At 35.5% G+C, this 11,283-nt stretch overlaps 1 protein-coding gene across 4 annotated transcripts; it reads right to left on the bottom strand.

Annotated features, from left to right (window-relative positions):
- Positions 1 to 859: 859 nt before the first annotated feature.
- On the bottom strand, positions 860 to 9,224 carry LOC132051486 (uncharacterized). 4 transcript variants are annotated; one of them, XM_059442576.1, is made up of 17 exons: positions 9,208 to 9,224; positions 8,865 to 8,909; positions 8,007 to 8,319; positions 7,798 to 7,967; positions 7,306 to 7,399; positions 6,258 to 6,444; positions 5,915 to 6,170; positions 5,279 to 5,494; positions 5,114 to 5,200; positions 4,896 to 5,030; positions 4,210 to 4,329; positions 3,810 to 4,057; positions 3,603 to 3,683; positions 3,159 to 3,390; positions 2,203 to 2,301; positions 1,922 to 2,107; positions 860 to 1,385 (listed from the first exon to the last, which is right to left on the bottom strand). In XM_059442576.1, exons 3-17 carry the CDS (start codon positions 8,212 to 8,214, stop codon positions 1,293 to 1,295), a joined length of 2,412 nt encoding a protein of 803 aa, XP_059298559.1. In that variant the 5' UTR covers positions 8,215 to 8,319; positions 8,865 to 8,909; positions 9,208 to 9,224; the 3' UTR covers positions 860 to 1,292. The 4 variants fall into 4 exon arrangements, with proteins under 4 accessions (XP_059298559.1, XP_059298558.1, XP_059298557.1 ...); XM_059442575.1 differs by lacking the exon at positions 9,208 to 9,224 and adding an exon at positions 9,004 to 9,092; XM_059442574.1 differs by lacking the exon at positions 9,208 to 9,224 and having other exon boundaries at positions 8,865 to 9,122.
- Positions 9,225 to 11,283: the final 2,059 nt, after the last annotated feature.

The following is an 11,283-nucleotide window of genomic DNA, read 5'->3' as shown; positions in this document are numbered from 1 at the left end:
GCATATTAAATTATACTGCCGATGTCAAATGTTTTTGCATTGTTCAGCATATATAAATCGAATTGTTATTTGTAATATATTTATTTATATTTGTCACTCTATGTAGTAAAAGTTCATTTGTCGTCTTAAAGAACCCATTATAGTTCTTTAAATTAAAAGTTAATTTGTCAGTTAAAGAATCAGTGCAGACATCAAAGAGATTTTCAAACGTCAGAGTCACAGATTTGAAATTTATTTATAGATAGGGTAACCAATGAAAAATTGACGTGTGAAACTTATTCCTCAAGGAACAACAGAGTAGAAATCAAAATAACGTAGGATCACCTAAAAGTATCTCATTTCCACCATCTAGAATGGAAATTTCCACTACTCTCAACATTATTAATTAATGATTGCAGGTCCATGTGTTTGGGAAGGGAATAAAGTGGCCAACTATCTAGCCAAGTTTAGTACTAGTAATACTTCTTTTGAAAATTTAATGTTATATGATTCTGTAACTTCTTTTGTCAATGACTATCTATGTGTCATGTACCCTGGACAACTCAAAATTGTGTACTAATAAAATCCCTAATTTCCAAAAAATAGTTTTTTTCCCCTATTTTAATTTTTAAGTTTTGAAAAATCAAATAGTGTTCTCCACATGAATAGGCAAAGTTGTTCCTTGAGTCCAAATGAGTGACCGAGATAAACCACAAGGTAGGGTACAATAGTGAACAGTAGCCAAAATTGTGAAACTTTTTAACGCAACACCTTGAGATGTGAGTATTTGACTAACATCAGCTCTTTGTTGAATCTAAATAACTCAAAAACAGAATTGAAGACAGGATAATAGTTGAAGATGTACAAGGCACAAGGTTCATTTACACAAACAGCACTTGAAATTTATTTGATATAGAATAAATCTTATACTTCTTTGACAACAGAATGACCTGAATTCAGGCATGAATTTCATTATACAACTTTCATCTACTTACTAGTTTCCTCTTTGGGAATCAAATATATGACTTCTCTATAAACATGAAATAACGGGTAAGAGTGCTAATTTTCATCTTGTACAAAATATAGCTCCGAGAGAAGCTAACTCATTTACATGTATAAAATATGGCCTGAATAAGGACAATAGAAGACATGTTTTTGGCTTAACCTAACTAAAAAAATTGGTATACTGACCAAAATTTTTGCCTTAGTGAAGCTGTATACTATACATTTCCAATGCATTTGATCCAAAGCAAAACCATCCATGTGTTGAATTCGGTTTCAGGTCATAAGTATAAAGTAGTGTCTCACTCTGTTCAAAGCAAGCATTCTTTAGGTAATCCAAATTCCTTTTTCTGCGGAAGAAGTTGTCGTCTCCAAGGATCATTATGCAACTTGTAATGCAACACCTAAGGAAATAAAGGAAAAACCATTTTATAGCATTTACACCAGCCGTAAGGAGAAACCAAAATAACATACTATTAATTTTCGAAAAGATAGAATCATTGTCGGTCATCTACTAGTTAATTTTTTTCTACAGGTTTTTCTCCTCCATCTCTTAAAAAGAACCAGAAAAATTTTAGACTTTACAGGGATATAAAAAGATGCTAGCGCTTTGAGGGGAGGAGAATGATGGTGACTCGAGTAGATTAAGTAAAATTAAGATAGTATGCTCACTCAGCCTCAATATTCATTTTTTTGGCAGTACTCTAACTTCATTACTTTTAGATCATATGCTGCAGTACTGCTTCATATCCAACTGTGAAAAGAAATCAATACTTATGCCCCTTGTAAAATTACAAATGGAGCTGCATGATCTCTCAGAATGATTTGCAGAAGAACAAACTCAGATCTAAGTATGCAATTAATCAGATATTTTATTTTTTTATTTTTTATTATAACGCATCAACAGACATCAAAGCATTAGACAAAAAATGACACATACCTGTATGAGTGTGGCAAAGACATCATCTTCCTCTAGTTGCGAAAACTGTAGACCCCAGTCCTCAACACTCCCACGTACTGCCTTTTGCCTCTCAGCTTCAAGCACAACTGAATCGCGATACAAAAATCTCTGCCAGATTTTCTTCACATTCGCCAATTTAAATTCGATTTCTGTTTCGTTAAAACTCTACAAGAAGTAAATTTTACTATTAGCAATCCTAGCTAGCCATGAATGAAGCAAAGACTTCTACATTGAACTGAAGACCGCATAGACTTACTTACCCGTAGAATGTTTAACAGATTGGGTATTTCATCTTCACGTATCCTTACTGCAAAACTTTCATAGTTGAGAAAATTCTCATATGGCAGGTATATCCCATCCTGAACATAGGGAAATGGAAGCCAGAGACACAAGCCATAAGAGTAAGAATCCAAAACATAGATTGAAAAAGATTCTAATGAAGAAATATGTTCAACAAGCATTGCAAAATTTGGTTGATAAGAAAAATAAATCTTAAAGGGCACAGCAAGTTTGCAAGAGCTTCAAAAGGCCATAAGTAAAAAGCAGCCCATGGCATCCAAAAACTTCATATGAAAGCACTAAGGTTAATAGCACTTTTGGCCCCTCGGTTATTGGTAAATGCTTATGCTAGTCCCGATAATATATGACTAAGCACAATAAACCTTCAATTAGTTGTATTGCGCACTTTTGATCCCTTTGCTTGTGAATATTCACAAATCTATCATGAGTATTAACCGTTCTAGCAGTTAATATCTTTTTTTTTTTTTTTGGGGGGGGGGGGGGGGGGAATAACTATGGTGTCCGAGGCCAGCTTGCGCGCACCTCGACTAATTCCACGAGATGCCAACTCCCACCAGCAACAGGCACTAGGTTACTCTATCCACCAAAGCTAGGACAGATGGGAAGAAATCGCCACTTAATTACTCATGCAATATGTTAAATATGTAGTGTTACTTTACATTTGATGGTAATATAGTTCTATAAATAGTCAAATATAATATATTTTCTACATAAAGGGACCAAAAACACACAATTCAATTAATTGAAGGTTAAATATGCTGAATAGTATATCACAAGGACCAAAAGCATTAATAAAAACATTTTAAAAAGGGACCAAAAGCAGAATATACTAATAACTTAGGGACCAAAAATGTTATTATCCCAAAGCGCTAATCTGTCACAATCCACTGGAATAAAGCATTCCATAATAAAGTACCTGAATCACCACAGGAATGCATCCTTGCAAAATACTATCTTCCATTCGTCCACTCCAACCATCCCCAGGCATAACCCCACAAAAGACGGAACTTCCCAATTCCTCGTGGTAGTTCCCAGCACGTAGTGGTGTCACTGTCACATCTTCTGCGTGCTGCTTGCCAAGCTTACCTTCCTTGTTAGGGGTTGATCCAAATTCTTCAGCCACTTTTTGCCTTATGCCCATACTATACCTGCAGATTTCACCAGCAGCCTAATTAATATTATCTTAGTTACATAAGCTGCGTGCTAAGGATGATTTGTAAACTGTAAATCCAACTGGCCAACGTGCTTTCTTCTACCAATAATGGTTAATGAGTGAGCTGTCAAGAGTTTAGTGTCTCGAACATAATGTGCTTCACCTCTGCAGTAGAAATCCAAATGTTATTAGCCTTCAATCACTTACGTAGCTTCTGGTCTTCCATTTTCATAAGCTGGTCCAAGATTGCCATTAAAATAGAAGAACGTTTTCCGCTCCTCACGAGGTCTGCACACAACACATTTGGTCTTGGTCAATATAAAATAAAATCTGAACTAGTGCTGCATTTCAAAATAACTACATCTTGATAGAGACCTATGTGTTTCATGGATGACAATTGAACGGAAAAACTACCTGGACCAATGTTTAGCATTTAGGGAACCTTCATCAGGTCGTTTCCAAGCTGGAAGTACGAGATCTTTATCTGGGTCAAAGCAGGAGTGGTTTCCTCTTCTATCCGAGGAAATTGGATCCCAATTATCACCCCAATATGCTGTTGTTGAATGGTTATGCTTTGAGTTTGTATTACCCCAATGGACCAACATAATGCTGTTCCATATCTCTTTAGGAGCATAGCAAGCACCTTCATCCCATGTGAAGAACTGCCTTAACAGAAAAAAATTGACATCAATACCATAAAAGTTCTACAGTTTCTTTTCTTGTTCACTGTTTTTTGTCTCTCCATGGAAGTTTAAGCATCTCTAATTACTGTTATCTACACAATTATATGTGGACATCTTTATAGAGATCATACCCAGATGTGATCCTTGCCAGATGAGCGTTTCCAATACGGATACTGTGTGATAATATGATCATAAGCCTTTTTATAGAATTCAAGCGTCAGAGAACTTCTCAACCCCTCGTGGAGGTGTTCCTGAAATTGATCATAGGAAAGGTGTAACCTAAATACATGTTCAAGCCATTATACCTGCATTTCTATTGTGATAACAAACACAGAACTAGTTTCATGAATTGTATGGTATTAGGAGCCAGACACCACAAAATTTAAAGATTGTATAAATATATATATAGATATATATAAGTTAAAGATAAGATCTTGCAATTAATAGAAAAGTATCCAAGATTGAGAGCTGGATCTATTCTCTAAAGTAGAGGTAGACTATATTGTATATGTCAGTCTTATTGCAGTCAGAAAGCACCCAACTTGAAGCAGGAAAAAGTTGTCAAAAGATTCAAAATGGTAGAACAGATAATCATACTGAGGTTTTTCTTGGTAAAAAAGGCACTTTGGCAGGACATGAAATGGAGATCATGGTTTAGCTAAGATGTCTGCACACAATGTAAACTTGCTAACAGCAAGACAACTCTACTTATTGCCTGGGTTCTCAAATGTTGAATTACTCCAATGAAAACAAGATTTATATCCTAGAGGTGATTTGTTTTGACCAAACAATACAGAAGAATAAAATGCATCAATACCTGCATGCTCAAGTGTGGAGCATCATCAGCACGAGTTATAATACATGAATCAAGAACTGGAACAAAGAAAAAGTCTGCTTCCTCTCCATTCAATGTCCGATGAGGGCTAGCTAACGTACTTTCATAGAGTGCCATCTAAAAGAAATATAAGCATAGTTTATCAATGTCTGCCCAATCATTCAATTTCTTAGTTGGAGACACTTACAATCGGATGATACCTGTGCACCATACAGCTGGTCAGTCCATACTGTAGCATTTCGCTGATCATAGATTCTGTTCACGCATTCTAGTTTAAAATGTCGTCCCTACATTACCCAGGAAGCAAATAGGTATTAGAATCTCCAATGAACAAATAAGATGTGGCAAGAAGAAATTGTTCTAACCTCCAGAAGAAGACTGTTGAAGTCTGGGGGCAAGTCATAAACATATATAAGGGGCCTTTTCTTCTCCGTGATAGCATTCAGATTGACAAGATTTTCTCCACTGTTCACATTCTCAGGAATGTTAACCTGCGCTGGTCGTAGCCAGAGAGGCCACTCTCTAATGGATGACAAAATGGAGGGTACACTGCAATCTGCTCCGAACCAACCGCTGTCACACTGCAGTATGTAAATAAAAAGAACTTGTGTTAGAATATACCATGTTAAAGCTCTGTTTTTATACTCTCAAAGTACTTTTTCAGAGAAGATAGAGTTATCAGAAGGTAACTAGATACGTATAAAGAACGGATGTGCTTCATAGTTTGCCGCAGAAATTATGACAAGATGATCTATAGGGGAAGCGTCTACTAGACAACTTTCAGAAAAATTAACAAAACAAAAGCTAGGCAATGCTAGAACATTATTTACGGAGAATAGTCTTTGTGTTTGCTACTGAATTATTCCAGTGCTTCTGTACTTTGTGAATGTTTTAGCCTTGGTGCACATGAGAAGAAAAGGCTAAATTCTGCAATCAACGTCTAAGTCTTGATCAAATGCTTTGAAACTTTCCTCACACAAGACAATGAGGACTGATTTTACCTGACAAAATCCACCTCGACACAACCCGTGGCCCGAGCATTGATTTATACAAGTGCTTAGCACAGACACCTCACAGAAACGACCCCAAAGACCGTCATACTTGCAATCACACTCCTCCTTGAAAAGCGCCTTGGAAGCATAAGCTTCGGCAGGATCCACATTACACCATCCTCGTTTGCTACCATTTGTAGTGAAGACATCGAGGTCAGCTTTTGTGAAGTCAGCCACAGGAGCACCACCAGGTTTGGATGGAGGACTGAATCACATACACAAGCAATTACTGCCAGATTCTTGTGATGGAAGAGATGCAAATAAAGGTTTAATGAGAAATATATTGGCTTACTTGATTGTAAAGCCACACGTCTCAGCAAGAGGACGATTTGGGTATTTTGTGCCTTCCCCACAAAAGCACATTGCTCTTGTAGTGTCACAATAAGCAGGACAAATTGAGACAACCCAATGCCCAAAAGGTTTCTCCTTTGATCCAGGGTAGTTGCAGCTCAACTCCTGCCTCTCTGCACATCCTTCACCTGAAAAGATATGGGGCATGTTAGTAATGTAAAAAATCAGATGAGAGATCTCAATTATTGCCTGATTTGACATAAGTTTGTTTGTGTTTCACCTATAAAAAGGTCCTTGACAGGTCAAAAAGGATATATGAATTTACAATAGCCCAGAATTTGTATCTGTGCGTATACATTATGACAATCCACAACCTAGTAGGTGCTTAACTACAGGTGCAACCATGTCAGACTCCTATAGTATGAAAGCAAAATATTTAAGAAATATGCCACAAAGTAAATACAGAAAGCCTTTAATTTGTATATTTCTTTGTATGAAAGATATCAGTATTTGTCACATGCCAAAAGTGCTTCCATGTTTCGTTTTAGGAAATAATATTTTATCATTCCCCTTGCAAGAATGGAAAAGAGATCGAACCATTGAATCATCAACATGAATCAAAATGACCAAGTATTTTAAAGTTAGTTGCTGGCTATTCAATGCACAAAATAAATACCAATTTGTATTCAATCTCTTGAGAATATAAAACAAAGTTATGCCAAAGATGCAATTCGCTAGAAACGTTGGAGAGATCTCTAAATCTTGTAATACCATGTTCAAATCAAAGCCACAACAGTCGAGTCCTAACATTTCACAGCACTAATATCTTACAATTGACACCTGGTAATGCGCCTTGACATGGTGTCTTAGGGGAAGGGGGTGTGTGTGGGGGGGGGGGGGGTATGGGAGAGTATTCTGCTTGTTTCTATCCACTGCATGCCATGTGCAACACTCTTTAACAAAGTTAACATATCCATTTCATGGATACACTAATCAGAACTGCGTTTCCAAGATAAGTGTTGATATAAGGAGCATGAAGGTTTACCTACCAGTGAAACCATGAAAGCAGCGGCATTGACCCAATTCGCGATTGCAGATGCCTTGACCACTGCAATCATTCCTGCAGCTCTTGCCACTGATTTGCTGATACAGGTACACTTATAATGAGCTAAATTATCTCAGGATTCACAGAAACTAAGAGCAACATAACTTGCAGATTTTGTTGGATTAGGTATTAAATGCAGCTTCTACCCATTGACGAATAGGTTAGAAAAAAAAGTGTACAACAACCCAGTGAAATCCCACAACGTGGGGTCTGGGGAGGGTAGAGTGTACGCAGACCTTACTCCTACCAAGGTAGGACGGCTGTTTCCGAAAGACCCTCGGCTCAATAAAAAGTATAAAAAAGGTCAGATAAGGCTTAGAAAAAAAAGTGTAACTTACCAAAAACAGCAAGAGGCAAGAAGCTTCACATAAGTAATTGAAAAAAAGCAGTTCACAGTTTCCTACTTTCCTATGTATATTTTTCTTTGTGCACATACCTCAACGACTTTAACTGCAGAAGTATTTGAGTCGCAACCAGCTAACCACCGGCCAACCTCACCCTTCCATGGAGCACCTCGATATACCACAGCATTGTGTAAATCAACAGGAAATTTGACATTCAGATCAATCATTGGCGTCGCCCTTGTATCAACATTCCTTTCACTTCCTTCAGTTGATATAATGCCTGTTGTATTCTTCTGGCTACCTTCAGTTGACTTATCATCTTTCAAAATAATTTTTTCTCCTTCATTGGATCTATTTATATTGACACAAGAGTTCTGATATGTCCTAAAGTAATCCAAGGAGGGCACAACCGGGTACAGGAATAAATGAACAACTGAAACCAATGTCACAATTGAAGCAACTGCAGCCACTGTGGACCATGAACACTTCCATTTCTGGATAGAGAACATGATCCCCTAGACAACCTTCTCTCCCTATTAGAGTCCAAATTCAAATCTTGATTTGATTTAACCAATCAAATTCAGCAGAGTCAATGACCTTCCAATATTCAAAACCTGCTATGACAAAGAAAGTATGAAAAACTACAAAAAAACAACTGTGACTGGAAAAGACACCAGAAAAAGAGCACAGCAAACAAAGCAATCACTCCCTCATTAGATTCTTGATACAACAGAATAAGCACAAGATGCTCACTTGGGTAAGCCAATAACACAAATTTTCAGTTGAAAAGAACAGATTTCTAATCAAGAAACGGCAGAAGCATGTACAAATAACACTAAAGTATTTGAACACTCAGAAAATAGAACTTCAAAGTGAGCCAATAACACCATTTTTCAGTGGAAAAGAACAGATTTTTAATCAAGAAACGGCAGAAACAAGTCCAAGTAGCACTAAAGTATTTCAATACTCAGAAAATAGAACTTCAAAGTGAGCCAATAACACAAATTTTCAGTAGAAAAGTAGAGATTTTTAATCAAGAAATGGCAGAAACATGTCCAAATATCACTAAATCATCTCAATACTCAGACAATAGAACATGCGTTAGTACTCCAAATACAAGAAAACCAAGTGAATGCAAGAGAAATAGTGAACAACTAACCACTTTTTTGATCCGGGATAGTAGCTTCTATGCAGGATCAAGAACCTACCACATGAATAAACAAGAACCCAAATTATTATATCAATAAACTAAACTAAACTCTGACATATTTAAACTGCTTTAAGTCAACCATATATACCCAGAAAGAAAATAGAAGTGGGGTGAAAGAGGGCTATGATAATGCAGCTTAACATATAAGTATATATATTTATGTACTTGTGAATAAGCTGTTAAACACAAAAGTTTACTTATAACAGCAAAAGTTTTTTTGGCAGCAAGAATTTGAATAGTTTAAAGGGTGAAAGAATGAACTATATTTGTAGTCAAAATGACAATAATTTACAAAGTTACTTTGACAGTAAGTTGCCGTAATTAAGATAATACTAACAAGTAAGTACTTAACAACGTTTAACTTTGCAAATTCCTTTCCCACCCATCTGCCAGTTTGTTTTATTTTAATTGCTAGATTAAAAAAAAAAAAAAATGCCAGTTTTAAACAGGCTGTGAATAAAAATTTGCCGGTTTTATTTTGATGTGAGTATGACTTATATAATGGTGTAAAAGAATATTTGCACAACCATATCATCTAAATTATAATACTCCAATGAACAACTGTCCACAATAAACGATGTAGAATAGTTTGCTACGATATATTAAAATACAATAATAATAACAAAAAGTTGCATTGTGAATATATATATATATATATATATATATATATATATATATATATATATATATATATATTTAAACCCTTTTAAATATAAAATAAAATTTCTCAAGACTTTTAATATAACAATAATTATGCCTCGATCACATTTGTCTTTTAAGATATATTTGGAATTTCTTTTAAATCTCAACACCTATCGATTTACAAATATAGAATTTCTAACTAGACTTAGCAATTCCAACTTATTTAGTGCAAATTAAACCACTAAACGGAAAGGTAAGGAATGTGATATTCTCTCATAGGAATATCCACGTTTCGTTGTTACTTCCATCATTTTGAAATGATTTTTGAAGTTGGCTTTAATCACTTTTGCAAAATGTTTGTGTTGAATATTTAAATGTGAAATTATGTCTACATAGCTAATTTTCTAGTTCAGCTACGAAAATTAATCAATTGGAATGTCACTAATAAAAGAAATACGACTCAATTGAAACATAGTTAATATTATAATTCAAATATAGAAAACAGTTTTTTCCCCCTTAACTTGGCATATAATAAATATCATATTAGTGGTACATCTCACTAGAGATGTATCGAATTGGAAAAGGCAATTATAATTGCTTTTCACATTTTGTACCTTTTACTTTCAGATTTCTTTTTTCTTTTCCTAAATTCAATAGAAAGAATATCAAGTTGTTGTCCTAAAGAGTTTTACTTTTTATTTGAGACCTCTTTATTTTTCGCCCCATTTATTTGTATCTCTTTGGTACTTGTATAGGCTTGTCTTTTATATTTCCCCTGGAAAGTTACTACTATTAGCACATATAATAAATATAATTCTTTTACCTCGTCAAAGAATTGTTTTCTTTCTCCCTCGTAGTGTCATTTTATTTTCTCTTTTCCTTTCATCTAATGCATTTGATTAACAATTGATATAAACTAATTTCATGGACTAAAGATTTTAGACATTTGAATTCGTTGGTGTAACTTATAGTTTTTATTTTCCAGAAGAAGTCATTGAATAGAAAAGATAAATAAAAGATGTCACACGCAAGTCAATTACAATTTGTATTTCGCATATTGTAATGATGTTGACAAGCCTATGTTAGCATTGAGCTCTTCAAACCATCTTTGACATACTTGATGATGGAGGTATTTGGTTCAGTTTACTTATACTACAAACTATTTTTCGACTGCCTGTTATCTCCTGCTACTACTAGCATGAACATTTAATAAACTTCTTTCAACTAAAAATTTGATAGAAAACATTTGCAGTAATTCTAGACAAGAGAGGATCAAACACTCAAATTGAGTTCGGGCTTAGGTATAGCAGTGGCAGTTAGAATTGCCCAGGACAAGGGGGAATAGGGGGTGTTATCAGAGACATTGGGAGGATTGGGTTATAGGCTATATGAAAGGTCTTCCCCATACTACTAACAATCTTGCTGAATTGACAACCATCGTGTAGGGATTAAAAATTGCTTTGGAGAACAGACTCATATCTCTTGAGGTCACTAACTCAACAGAGGTAATAAAAATGATTAAGGAAGGACACCTACCTTATTACTCTATCCTTTATGAATGCAGGTGCTTGATGGCAGAGCTGGGGCATCCAGTTCTCATGCATAGCTATCGTGAACAAAACAAAGTCGCAGACCTTTTGGTGAAAGAAGGTGGAAAGTAGCAGCTTTTTGGAATGGCGCAAATTCTACCGTTTCCCCCTAGTTTTGTTAATAGCATGTTTTTGGG

This window comes from Lycium ferocissimum, chromosome 4 (assembly GCF_029784015.1).
Source record: "Lycium ferocissimum isolate CSIRO_LF1 chromosome 4, AGI_CSIRO_Lferr_CH_V1, whole genome shotgun sequence".
NCBI classification, from domain to species: domain Eukaryota; kingdom Viridiplantae; phylum Streptophyta; class Magnoliopsida; order Solanales; family Solanaceae; genus Lycium; species Lycium ferocissimum.
The sequence above is the reverse complement of the archived record's forward strand: the minus strand, read 5'-3'. Positions and strand labels throughout refer to the sequence as shown.

Excerpts from the sequence above, each read along its gene's own strand:
- LOC132051486 (XM_059442576.1), bottom strand. The coding sequence starts at position 8,214 with ATGTTCTCTATCCAGAAATGGAAGTGTTCATGGTCCACAGTGGCTGCA. Across the intron at positions 5,201-5,278 it reads TCAACAGTCTTCTTCTGGAG|GGACGACATTTTAAACTAGA; the intron begins GTTAGAACAATT and ends TGGGTAATGTAG. Across the intron at positions 2,108-2,202 it reads ATCTGTTAAACATTCTACGG|AGTTTTAACGAAACAGAAAT; the intron begins GTAAGTAAGTCT and ends TACTTCTTGTAG.